This window comes from Neurospora crassa, linkage group IV, assembly GCF_000182925.2.
Source record: "Neurospora crassa OR74A linkage group IV, whole genome shotgun sequence".
In the NCBI taxonomy this organism is placed as follows: Eukaryota; Fungi; Ascomycota; class Sordariomycetes; order Sordariales; family Sordariaceae; genus Neurospora; species Neurospora crassa.
Window position 1 is genome coordinate 3,554,991 of NC_026504.1, and position 12,335 is coordinate 3,567,325.

General features: G+C 52.1%; 3 protein-coding genes across 3 annotated transcripts; 1 reads left to right on the top strand and 2 right to left on the bottom strand.

Moving 5' to 3' along the window:
* Nucleotides 1–45: 45 nt before the first annotated feature.
* On the bottom strand, nt 46–1,956 carry NCU04381 (hypothetical protein). Its single transcript, XM_952365.2, has 3 exons — nt 1,759–1,956; nt 1,517–1,678; nt 46–917 (listed from the first exon to the last, which is right to left on the bottom strand). Exons 1-3 carry the CDS (start codon nt 1,850–1,852, stop codon nt 100–102), a joined length of 1,074 nt encoding a protein of 357 aa, XP_957458.2. The 5' UTR covers nt 1,853–1,956; the 3' UTR covers nt 46–99.
* Nucleotides 1,957–3,799: 1,843 nt separating this feature from the next.
* Nucleotides 3,800–7,155, top strand: NCU04380 (acyl-CoA synthetase). Its single transcript, XM_952364.3, has 3 exons — nt 3,800–5,155; nt 5,217–6,352; nt 6,417–7,155. Exons 1-3 carry the CDS (start codon nt 4,264–4,266, stop codon nt 6,507–6,509), a joined length of 2,121 nt encoding a protein of 706 aa, XP_957457.1. The 5' UTR covers nt 3,800–4,263; the 3' UTR covers nt 6,510–7,155.
* Nucleotides 7,156–7,537: 382 nt separating this feature from the next.
* Nucleotides 7,538–10,130, bottom strand: cse-1 (calcium sensor-1). The gene is made up of 4 exons (XM_952363.3): nt 9,630–10,130; nt 9,234–9,319; nt 8,744–9,039; nt 7,538–8,655 (listed from the first exon to the last, which is right to left on the bottom strand). The coding sequence occupies exons 1-4, from the start codon at nt 9,638–9,640 to the stop codon at nt 8,476–8,478; spliced, it is 573 nt and encodes a 190-aa protein (XP_957456.1). The 5' UTR covers nt 9,641–10,130; the 3' UTR covers nt 7,538–8,475.
* Between the last annotated feature and the right edge of the window lie 2,205 nt (nt 10,131–12,335).

Below are 12,335 nucleotides of genomic sequence, written 5' to 3' on the forward strand. Positions count from 1 at the left end.
TTTGCCTACAAATAATGATAATCGAGGCAACTAGGTTGCCTCTCTCTAGTATCGCCCACCTCTAACGTTGAATTCAGCCCTCGGCTTTTCACTGATGATTCAATTCCCCTCCCTCAAAACACCAACATGCACCACAAACCCCGATGTTCCCCCACCTCCGCCCTCACTCTTCAGCCCATCAATCATCAGGTCATCGGGCACCCTCCAGCACCGAAAATCCTGTACGAATCGCTTTATCCACGCTTCGAAGACGTCCGAGGTCCGGAGTACTTGAGCCACCACCACCACCGTCGGCCTCCCTCCGTTATCGCTGGTGCTGCTGCTACCGCGTAGCTTGCAAATATCCACGCAGGTAGTTACAAAGGGATCGACCAGCGCCTCGTTGTAGATGCAATCGCAAGCAACCACCAGATCGAAACTCGCAGCAACCGGCTGAGCAAGTGAGGAGGTGGGCGTGTCCTGCTCCCAGTCTAGTGCCCTGAAAACCAATCTCTCTCCGGGTCCCTCCTCTCCTGTTGTTGATGAGGTTGATGCTTTCTTCGACCCCTTTCCTCCTCCTCCTCCTCCTCCTCCTTTCTTGCCCTTCCCTCCCTGACCACCACCACCACTCCCAACGAAAGGCGCCTGCTGCTGCACTACGGACGACCAGTTCTCGTGGATGTTGCGCTCCACCAGCTTGGAGACGTACGCCTGGTCGGTGAGGACGTACCTACCAACGCGGGGGGCAAGTAAAAGGCCGACGATGGCGGAGGTGCCGGCGCCTAGTTCGATTACTGTTGTTGTCGATGTTGTCGTCGGAGAAAAAGACGATGATGAGGGGCTGTTATTATGGTGGTTGAAGAGGTTGAGGTGCGTGGAGAGAGGGTTCGAGGCGGAGGAGATCCAGGTTGCGAAGAGCGGGGTTATTCGCCATGTTACTTGTTGAAGTGAAGACGAGAGTTTTAGTCTAGTGAATGCTTGGATACGGTAGAAATCGGGGGGGATGAGTTTGAGGGAGGAAAGGGGAAAGTGGGAAGTGGGTGAGAAGGAAGGAGGGTTTAGGAAGTAGGTATGTATGCGAAAGAGGTATTAGAAAGGGTCTGGAAATATTCGTGAAGTGTTTGAATAGGGTTCAAGTAGTAAGAACAATTGGTGCAGGGAGGTACAATGTTATGTTGATGCGCACGAGTGACTAGGTAGTCTATACTTGTACATATGCGACTCTGTGTACACGTGTAGATGTGTGCTCAATGCTACAGCAACATATGTAAGCTGGAAAAGCACAGGCAGGGAAGATCAAAGCGCATCGATAACGGATGCCAAAGTCAACAATGAAAGCTGTTGCTCGGGCAACGGTTAAGGAGATGAGTGACAGATCGTCGCATGGGGCAGGCGGCCAGCAATGGACGAGTGATGAGTGAGGATCAGGGTCAGGGATAAACAGAAGGAGGGTAGGGTTCCGGTGGTGAGGGTCCCGAGGAGCTGGTGCAATGGCATGGCTAGGAGGGGTGGGTTTTTCTTTGATTGATTTACGCACCGGCTCCGGTGGTTCCTCCGGCACGGGCCGAGGAAAGGATTCCCGGTGATTGATGGATTGTGAGCTCTCGACCGGCCACGGTGAGTTGTAACTTGGTGGTCTTGGGGTCGATGATCCCCAGATCTGATGAAGGCAGGTCTTGGGCGTAGAGATCATATGTCTCTGTTTGTTGGTTGGTTGTATTCACCAAGTCAGTTATGTGAGGCTCTGTTTTTTACTTCAAAGGCACTTTGCGCGCAAACCTTCATCAGCATCGTCCAAGTCCTTGATCTCTTTTCCGAGCAATCGCAAAAAGCTTTCCAGCTCTTCGCAGCCCCCCTCATGATGCCTCTCCATTCTGATTATCACTGTGTGTGTGTAGTCCGCAATCGCTTCGTTGTTGTTGCTGTTGGCTAGCTACTTGCCACTTACAGACTGACGCACAGGTTGATGCAATGCGTGAGTGCGAGCGAGATGCCAACCGGTCCTGCAAGTTACAAAATAGGAAACCACAAAGACGACATCCAGTGGAGAGCAGACAAAGCTTGGCGATGAGCCTGGAAAAAACAAGAAGGAAATGCGGAGGCGAGGAGGAGATACAGACACAGGGACTGGCCTGGACGGGGCAGACGGCAGACTGGGATGACATTATTTTGTTGAGCAGCCGCAGTGGAGAAATCCAACGAATCGCAGCCGTCCGGGTCTCCATTTCCAATGCTTGGTCCGGCGGGACAACAGACGACAGTCGGACAGCTTTGCAGGAAGAAGAGAAGCAATTGGGCTTTTTGTAGGGAAGGAAACCAGAGAGCATCCCTGGTGGTGATGTATGCTGTCCCTGCTGTCCTCCCGCACATTTCCTTTCCTAGGTCCGTACCGTACTCCGTCTTATGTACATGGGCTTGTGGTCGAGCCGGAGCACTTCGGGTTACGGGTACTTGAAGGCGGAGGGATGCGCGCATGGAAGATGCATCCCAGCTGTGGAGGCTCTCGGGACGGGTGTCAAAAAAAAAAAAAAAAGGCGGGGAATAAATGTCTTGGAGTCTTGGAAGCAAGCTTCTTGTAGATTTCAGGTCGAAAACCAAGAAACAAACACAGTGACCGTCATCACACGCCTGCGCACCCACTTGGACCATCCTCGCTTGTTTCCGTGCCTCTTTAAGGATACGTAACTTGCCAAGCCGACAAGTTGGTTAGATCGTGGAGTCTGGGCCTCCGGGGAGAGTGAACTTGTGGTACACGCAGTCCTTCGGGGCTGATGTTGTGATTGTGCTCCTATGGTGTTGTAGTATTCTTGTATGAGGGTATCACAGGCGCAATGCTGTTGTCGTTGGCCGAGATCCTTAATATGTACCAGACGGGAGAGTCCCATTCGATGTGACGACTTGCTCGGCTCCGTTGTTTCGCTCCTGTGGCTCTACCCAAACCCTACCCTACCCTACAGCATCGTAGCATCTCGTTGCATCACCAAATTTCTTTTCTTTTTGTGCCTAAATAGTGAAACCAACAGTGCCCGCTTACTACCTCGTCCATTCAAAGGCAATCCAGCAAATACTCCGAGACCGCCCACGGTGATGCGCTAGAGGTAAGGTCTGCCCGGCTTGTTCGGAAGAGCTCCACATTGATCCAAATCGGAGAGCACTAGGCCGTGTTAGTGTCTGGAGGAAGTTCAAGTTCACGAAAGAGACAGACGGTCTGGAGAAGGGTCGGTCGCGGCAAGACAAGATCAACAAAGAAAAAAAAAAGGGGATTGAGATGTCGTCTGCGAAGTGGTTGCTGCGATGCGCCATGTATTCCAGTGTGCAGAAGCGCTCGAAATGAACACGATGCATGGAAGTGACTTTAACCAGCACTGCATAGGTATCCATCTCTAACGTTACGTAGAGGTACCTAGGTAGGTACACTACACTAGTAGAGTGGTGACATGGAATTGTTGGCTTCCACTTGTGCCGGCCACAGCACTTTCCCAACAGTGGAGAAGTTCAGAGACGCGCTATCCTTACTCGAATAGCGCATCTCAAGGCAAAGCTGGTGTCTGTTTCGTCATGGGAAGTCTAGCGGGCAAGGGCAGATGGACGGCAAGGGCCAAGAGTTGCAAGAAGAGCACGTTAAGACCGCGGCACCTAGAGGAAGCTCGAGCCGCGCATCTGTGTGCTCGACTGCGCTAGCCTGCCTAGCGTCATCTGCCCTGGCCAGATGGCTTTGAAGTGGGGTTCTTGGTGCAGGCTGTGGACCAATGGGCCCCTTGCCAGTCCAAGTGGGCAGTCCCCAAAATGAAAATAACATCCCAACCCCAACTCAGCGCATCCCGTCCGAGTCTCAAGTGGAAGTGCCGCTGTGGCCATCGTCCCGTCCGAGGACCTGGAGAGACAGACAAGAAACTCCTTTTCCCTTCCATCCGTTACTTCCACCTCCATCCACCTCTCTTCTTGTCCTCTCTCCCGTCCTCTTCCTCCGTTTCTCACCTCCATATTATTCTCTCTCCATATCCAAACCACCAACGCCCTCTACGTTGCATTGTTGGTTACCAGACGACTGACGACACGACCTTCCACATCCACACACACACACACACACACACCCCCAAGACCCGCAACCGACACTAGGGCGGGATTCTGTTTAGCGCGACCGCGGTCTCGGCAATCCGTGCATCTCCTCCCCCATTTCTCGATAAAGACCGGCTTCCTCTCCGACAGCGCCCTCCTCCCAACCAACAGAGAAAACCACGCTCTCGAGCTCTACCTACCTAACTTTTAATATCATCGCCCATCATGGTCATCCCAACGTTGACGCCAGTTCCCAAGCTGGTCGCTAAGCCCCCCTATACTCTCGATGTCCCGGGCCAGACGCCCGTCGAGGGCGAGACTCCTGTTCGTCGCATTCCCCTCGCCATCGACGGTCTGCATGCCATACCCCCAAACAGGCGATGGGGCGAGAATGAGGCCATCGGCGAGGAAATCGATACCGTCTACAAACTCGTCAAGTGGGCTGCCCTCGCACATGGCGAGTCCCAGTGCATGGGCTCCCGCAAGCTCGTAAACACCCATGTTGAGACTAAGAAGGTCAAGAAGATGGTGGATGGTGAGGAGCGCGAGGTGGACAAGAACTGGACCTACTTCGAGCTCGGCCACTACGAGTTCATTACCTTCAAGGACTACGAGCAGCTTACGCTCGACGTTGGCGCTGGTCTGCGCGCCATCGGTCTCAACAAGGGCGACCGTGTCCACATCTTTGCCGCGACAAGCCAGAACTGGCTCGCCATGTCTCATGGTTCCGCGACCCAGTCCATGCCCATTGTAACTGCCTACGACACACTCGGCGCCGAAGGTCTCAAGTACTCCATGGTCGCTACCAATGCCAAGGCCATCTTCCTCGACCCCCATCTTCTCCCTACCCTCAACGGCGTTCTTGAGCATGCCAAGGGCATCACACACGTCATCTGGAACAACCAGAACAAGGTCAAGGAGGCCCACATTGAGGCCCTCAGGAACGAGCGCGGTGTTACTGTCTTGAGCTTCGACGAGCTTGTCCAGCTCGGCAAGCAGAACCCCGTCGCGCCCGTCGCGCCCGCCCCTGAGGATCTCTGCTGCATCATGTACACCTCCGGTTCTACCGGTACCCCCAAGGGTGTCCCCCTGAAGCACAGCAACGTCGTCGCTGCCGGTAAGTGGCCGCAAACTCTTATTGTCTTGTTCCTGAACTGCTACTAACGTCCTTGTCACAGTCGCTGGTGTCTGCCCCGTAGTCCAGCCCTTCGTTGGCCCCGGTGACCGCCTCCTGACCTACCTTCCCCTCGCTCACATTCTCGAATTTGTTTTCGAGAACGCCTCCCTCTACTGGGGTTCAACCATGGGTTATGGTAACCCCAAGACCCTCTCCGACACCTCCGTCCGCAACTGCCTCGGCGATATCCGCGAGTTTCAACCCAGCGTTTTGGTTGGTGTGCCCGCCGTCTGGGAAACCGTCAAAAAGGGCATTCTCGCCAAGGTCAACGCTGGCAGCCCTCTCCTCCGCAACCTTTTCTGGGGCGCACTTGCTCTCAAGGAGAAGCTTATGGGCCTTGGTCTTCCTGGAAGCGGTCTTTTGGACGCCATTGTGTTCAAGAAGATCAAGGATGCCACTGGCGGTCGCATGAAGCTTTGCTTGAACGGTGGTGGCCCTGTCGCCAAGGATACCCAAAAGTTCATCTCCATGGCCATCTGCCCCATGATTATCGGCTATGGTCTTACCGAGACGACCGCTATGGGTACCCTCCAGAACCCCAACGAGTGGACTGCTGAGTCAATTGGCGCCATGCCCGCCTCGATCGAGGCCAAGCTCGTCGATTTCGCCGACGCCGGTTACTTCGCCACTAACAAGCCCAACCCCCAGGGTGAAATCTGGCTCCGTGGCCCCTCTGTGCTCTCCGAATACTATGAGAACCCCGAGGAGACCGCTGCCGCTGTGACCGCGGACGGCTGGTTCAAGACCGGCGACATTGGCGAGTGGGACCAGAACGGCCATCTCAAGATCATTGACCGCAAGAAGAACCTCGTCAAGACTCTCAACGGCGAGTACATTGCTCTTGAGAAGCTTGAGTCCATCTACCGCTCCGCCGCCGTCGTCGCCAATATTTGCGTCTATGCCGACCAGGATCGTTCCAAGCCCATCGCCATCATCGTTCCCGCGGAACCCGCCCTTAAGAAGCTCGCCTCCTCGAGTGGTGTGAAGGGTGACAGCTTGGAGGAGCTCGTACACAACAAGAAGCTCCAGGCTGCCGTTCTCAAGGAGCTCCAGAACGCCGGTCGTGCCGGCGGCCTTTCTGGCATTGAGATTATCGAGGGTGTCGTTATGTCGGATGAGGAGTGGACCCCCCAGAACGTGAGTTTTCCACTGTCTACATCTATTTGTTTACCTAACCCATCGCTAACCAAATCAATCACAGGGTCTTGTAACGGCCGCCCAGAAGCTCAACCGCAAGGGCATCCTCAACAAGTACAAGAAGGAGGTTGATGAGGCTTATGGCCCCAAGCAGTAGGAGTTTTGTTGCCACCTACCTGATCTCTCTTGTTGTATATGAAAAAGTACACCCTTGTTTTTGCTGTTCATCTCTATGTCTATGCGTGTCTCGGGGCGCGAATTATGTTTCCACTATACCACTCCTAGTTATTTATGTTACGTTACGTTACTGTTGTCGGCGACGGCCACCGGAAAGGGTTCCTCAGGCCCCTTAGCTATATGTCTGTTATGCCGTAATGGGTTTCTACTTCCTGTTAAATAAGCGACGAACAATTGCGTTGAGATAGTTTTGCCATGTACTTGTGCTACACTACCCTTTTTCTAATTCTTCTAGGGTCCTGGTTTGCGCTGTTTTGCTTGATGAATTTCCTCTCTGGTCTTCCGTCAACAGGAGGATCAGCTCTCTTCTTATTCTCTTCGCTTCCACTCCTTTGTCGGGTTCAAGTTGGGGAAGGGGTTTTAATTGGGGCTCGTTTAATACGAAACGGACGGGCGAGTATCTATCGATGATACCCCATTTTAGTAGCATTTGCTTCTCACGCTGCTTATTGTTGATCGTACACACTGTTATGTTCACCTACGTGGCAAAAGGACACGACGGACCAATTCCCAGTAACGTCTCTTTTGCTTGAGGCAGAATTATATTACCGCTGACACATCCATCCCCTTACACAGACTATATAGAATATAGTCTCGAATATTTCCAAGTGACACCCGTATAAGGTTTGAAGGTGACGGAGTGAGATGTTGAGAGAGATGAAGAACTGCATCAGGAAAGACTAAGAGATAGGTAGGTCAAATGAAGACATAGACGACCATGAATGGGGTAAGCAGAGAAATCATTGCATCACGCATTTGAACGAAAACGGGGGGGGCTTGAATATAGAAAAAGAAAATAACAAAATACGAAAAAAAAAAAATTTAAAAAAATTTACTGTCATTGATATTATATCCCAGAACGGGTTGATCTTGGCGAGCAAGATGACGATGATGTCACTTGTTGGAGTGTTGGCGGTGTTGACTTACAACTAATAGTAATAAAAGATAACCTCCGTTCATGACAAACCTGGCGGTAGGGGAGAGTACGCGGGAATTAGAGAAAGATTACAGTCAACAGCCCGGTTATCACATCATGAAGGGCTCGAAACGGATGAAACATTGAAAAAAAATTGCTAAACCCTCAAAAGAAAAAAAAAAAACCAAGCCTAAAAGTATCCACACACACGACGCGTAAGAGGTAACTTCTGAGTCAAGGTCGTCCATTGTTGCAATTGACCAAGCCGTAGTAGTGTATTCGTTCGTTCCATACCAGCCAGGTAACGCCGTTCATCACGATTTCCTTCTCTTCTTCTTCCTCCTTATTCCGTCTCTATCCCCTCTCACTCCGACTTCCCTTTATGTGCTCTCATGTCCTTCCCCTCTCCCTTCCATCCAATCCGTGTGATCACCAGGTCTGAAATCTCCTCTTTCAAGACCTAAGCCAAGAACAGCACAGCCCCAAAGACCATCACATCCCGGTCGACATCTAGACTAAGAACTGGGCCGAATGGGTGGTACCTAGCGGCGAGGCTCATTTCCGACCACGGAACCATAGATGAGACGCCCCAACAGCATGTGGCCAGCTGTGCTTTCTTCTTATCTTGTCTGATCGATGTATGCGCGCACACTTATCGAGCTGGGCCGAGCCGAGATGGCTGAACCCTCTCTCTTCCCTTCTTTCTCGCAACCATTCCCCTTGTCCATCACGCTTTCCCTGGGATATCTTGCTTCCAAATGAACAACTGATTTCTCTCTTTCTTTTCCACCCTTTATAACTCCAGCTCTGCCTTGTTTCGGGGAGATGAAACTTTGCCTGTTGGCGCTGCAACACACATCAAATCATGCTCCTCCTCTTGGTAAAATTTGCTTCGCCAGACCGTTGCGCGCCGTCCCCCCCTTTGGCTAAACGAAATACCTCGAATGATAATTGATGAAAAGAAACTTGGTTAGACGAGGCCATCGTACAAGGAGAGGGCGGATACGATTGTCTCGTCGCGCTGGCTGCCCTCCTTGAATTCCTTCATGTCGAGGCTGCCGTTTTCGTCCTTGTCCATCATGCGGAAGATCTTGCTGACGCGCTTCTCGGGAGTATCTTCGTCTTCGGGGAGCTTGACCATTGAGCCGACCTGTTTTGAGGGATCAGAATGTTAACGTACAAGATTGCGACGACACGGGAAAGGGCGTAGAGAGATAAGAAAGAAAGGGTAAACCCACCATCTTGTAGATAGCCTCAACGATCTTGAGCATCTCGTCGTAGGTGATCTTGCCATCGCCGTCAATGTCGTACAATTGGAAGGCCCAGTCGAGCTTGTCCTCCATCTTGCCGCGGCTCGTGACGCTCAAGGCGCAGATAAACTCCTTGAAGTCGATGGTGCCAGACTTGTCCGTGTCGAATACGTTAAATACGTAGTCGGCGAATGACGATGGGTCGCCAAAGGGGAAGAACTGTGCGTAGATCTTCTGGAACTCGGCCTTGGTGAGCATGCCGGAGGGGCAATCCTTGAGGAAGCCTGTTTGTGAATGAACTTGTTAGAGGCCGTCTATGAAGCGAAAGATTTGGTTGGCAACGAGGGCGCATAGCAAGCGCTTTCGATGGGGAGACAGCGCCGCATCGGTCAGGGCATGTAATCGTTGGCGGCGACGGCGGCGGTGTTCAAAGGGGTCGTCGGCGATAGGAGAAAGGGGACGGGGATAGGTAACACACCCTTATACCATTGCTGCAACTCCTTCTTGTCAAAGTGGGTGGCCTTTTCCAACTCCTCCAGCTTATCACGCTCGAGCTTGCTCTGCCTGTGTCGGGCGGGGTTCAGTGTCAGCCTCTTCATCTTGCTTTCAGTTTTGGGAGATTGCGCAGAGAAACGACTCCTGCTAAAGAGGCCCATTGTATGATATGTAGAATTGAGTGAAGGACGGGGTAGGTCGACGGTAGAGGAGACTTCAGCAAAACGGATCACGGTCCCTCCTCCACTGCTGAGAAACAGGTGTGCGGTGCGTATTGATGATGATGATGATGATGATGATGGGATGCGGAGAAAGCGGTCGGGTGGTGGGTGCTGATCGGGCAAGAGTCGCGGAGATTTCGGGGGACTTGGTCACTCACGATTTGCCCATTTTCGGATAACTCGGTACTATTTAGCAAATGCTGATGTCGTTCGCAAGGTGGTCCCACGATGCGGCGGTTCGAGGGAAAGGGGTCACTCGGAATGGCGTCGCGTACGGGGTTGGCGCCGAAAGGTCGGAGGAGGGGTTCGGTGACGATCCGTGGGTTTTCTCTCAGGGATACCGTTAACGTTTGTAATTGACTTGGTCGTAGGTAACGAGACGCTGTGTGAAGGGCAAGACGGTGCTCGAGCGATGGGAGCAAGCAGCCTTGTATGGTGGATTTATATTGTCGTCGGCCGATAGGATAGTTCAAGTAGCAGACTCGGTAAGCGGCAATCAGTGAGTGGCCTTGGGGTTGCACCGAAGAGTGAAGAGAAGTAGATAGGAAAAGATGTCGAGGTGTTGGGTTGTAATGGCAAAAAGAAAAAGAAATGGGATCGATGGATGAGCAGGTCTAGAGAGGTATTGGCAGCACAGGAGTGTCAGGGTGCAAGGCGAGAGGCAGGGCAAAATGCGCGGGAGATCGGAGGTGATGACGGCGGCAGTCTGGCGAGATGGGCGACCTTTGATGCAGTGCCCTGGAGCTGCTGCACTAACTGCAGCTAACCACTGTAAGTGCCCTGGCCGTTATTAAAATGTGGAACTAGGGTGACTAGCAGGGGACCATATGTTAGCCAGGAGGTAAGGAACACCCGACCGCTCGAACCTGACGGGAACCTGATCCGCCCGCTCGTTTCGTGCGGCGCCTCACTTCCAGGTTCGACTCCCTCCCATCCATCGATTTGACGCCGGGCCTGGCATGGAGAGGCCAGGCTGTTTCTGACTCGAGTCATCGTCTTTTGCTTGAGAAAGCTGCCTTGTACCTGCTCATGCTGCTGTGGTACACTACTGCCGACGCAGCATCATTTCCATCGATGCGGACTTTTTTCCGAACATTCAGCTTGTTCTCCAGCATGTGTGTTTCAGACTTTACGTGGGGCCCTCACTCCCCTCTCCCAAGGAACTCGGTTGATATTCGCATCCATTTGCAAAGAGGGGCAACGGGCGGGATTTCTAATAACTGGGACAGGGGCTGCACGGCCAAGGAACAAATTCGATCGGGTTCTGGACGTTTGGGTGTAGGTAGGCAGCGCATGCGCCAGCTATCATGCCAGGTTGGCTGGAAAAACTGCTGCTCTCTGATTTGTCGGGCAGGGAGCCCAAGTGACAAGAAGGGCAGGTCTCGAGAGCCCGCGCCGGAGGATGGGAGCGCTGGGAGGTAAACGGAGGCCACCATTCAACCAAACCAACATCAATCGGCAGCCCAGATCCGTACGATGAAGAGATAGGATTGGGGAGGCGACTTCGGAAAAGACACTTTCTGGCAAGATATACTTCAGAGTGATTCTAGCGCCGCCATCCGAACAACATGTACTTCCTCCAGGACTAAACTTTCGAGCCGGAGCCCGGAGGAGTACTTACTACCCATGCCCGGCGGCCGGCTCATCTCACTTTTTGGGGTGACAGTGGAAGTAAATGATATACAAGTAGTTTGCGCTCGATGTCAAACAGCAAACCTCTTGACACCGAATTGCGCAAATTCGACCGCGTTAATGTTCTGTCCATTATATTTAAGCACCATATGTAACCGACGGGCCTGGTACCAACAATTCTCCTTGGTACCATTCTTGAGGCTCTGTCTGCGACACCCAATCATCCTTCGCTTCGAGGAGGCCCAAAGCCCAAAATGAGAAGTCGTTCGCCCCACTTCGTCATAAACGGTCGACCACTTGAATACCTACCAACTTTAATAACACCAAAGATGTAAGGAAGTCTATTGTCGAACATGATTAAAGGTCATTGACATTCTCTCTTCCAAACCCCTCCACCTGATCGGACCTCCACGGCGGTCTGAGAAAAACAGGTTGTTCTTCAGCTCCTTTGCACCTTTGCGACTTTCCTACTTGGAAGATAGTGCCGGGACTGACGTAGTAAGGAAAGGAGGCAGTGCAAAGCCCGCCAAGACATTGACTGGCTCGTACCGATCCAAACAAATCCACTTGAATCTGTCCTCTCTCCTCAGAAGAGACGGGATCTTCCTTCTTGTGGTATGTACAATGGGGTATGTAGGCAGACGATTCCGGTCTAAGGAGAAGGGAGAAAACTCTGGTGTAACAAAAAGGCCTTCTGGAAGATCGTGAGAAAAAGAGGGAAAAGATAACCGATGACGAAAGGACTACTACTATGTAACAAACTCCGATATAACTCCACTTTTTCTGTTTCAACACCACAAGCTTCACTATGTATACTAGTACCTACCTACATACCTCTACCGGCTGTCAATAAACGACGTCAATCTCTATGCCAACAATACTGAAACCCTTTAGTCATTTACAAAACATTTGAACCAAAACCAGCATTGATTGCTACATATAAACATCACCGCTCCATCACTATCTGGAGGTAGCCAAGTGGTCGACCAGACTACCATAGTTTAGTGTCCCTGAAGCCTCAAAGGCTCAAAGGGGGCAGTGCCATCGTTGCCTGTTTGGTGGAATGCTGTGTATGTGAGGCGAGAGACTCATAGTATGAGCCTAGCAGAGGCGAAGAGAGCACAGAGGAAGAAAGAGAAACCGGGCCGAGTTTACCATTATCTTGGAGTTACGAGGTTCATTTTGCGGTCGGCACATCTGTCCACAAGTATGTCCAAAATGAAAAGCAGAAA

Excerpts from the sequence above, each read along its gene's own strand:
- NCU04381 (XM_952365.2), bottom strand. The coding sequence starts at position 1,852 with ATGGAGAGGCATCATGAGGGGGGCTGCGAAGAGCTGGAAAGCTTTTTG. Across the intron at positions 1,679-1,758 it reads CTTGGACGATGCTGATGAAG|AGACATATGATCTCTACGCC; the intron begins GTTTGCGCGCAA and ends ACCAACAAACAG. Across the intron at positions 918-1,516 it reads CGGAGGAACCACCGGAGCCG|TAACATGGCGAATAACCCCG; the intron begins GTGCGTAAATCA and ends CACTTCAACAAG.
- NCU04380 (XM_952364.3), top strand. The coding sequence starts at position 4,264 with ATGGTCATCCCAACGTTGACGCCAGTTCCCAAGCTGGTCGCTAAGCCC. Across the intron at positions 5,156-5,216 it reads CAGCAACGTCGTCGCTGCCG|TCGCTGGTGTCTGCCCCGTA; the intron begins GTAAGTGGCCGC and ends TCCTTGTCACAG. Across the intron at positions 6,353-6,416 it reads AGGAGTGGACCCCCCAGAAC|GGTCTTGTAACGGCCGCCCA; the intron begins GTGAGTTTTCCA and ends AATCAATCACAG.
- cse-1 (XM_952363.3), bottom strand. Across the intron at positions 9,040-9,233 it reads GTTGCAGCAATGGTATAAGG|GCTTCCTCAAGGATTGCCCC; the intron begins GTGTGTTACCTA and ends ATTCACAAACAG. Across the intron at positions 8,656-8,743 it reads TTGAGGCTATCTACAAGATG|GTCGGCTCAATGGTCAAGCT; the intron begins GTGGGTTTACCC and ends CCCTCAAAACAG.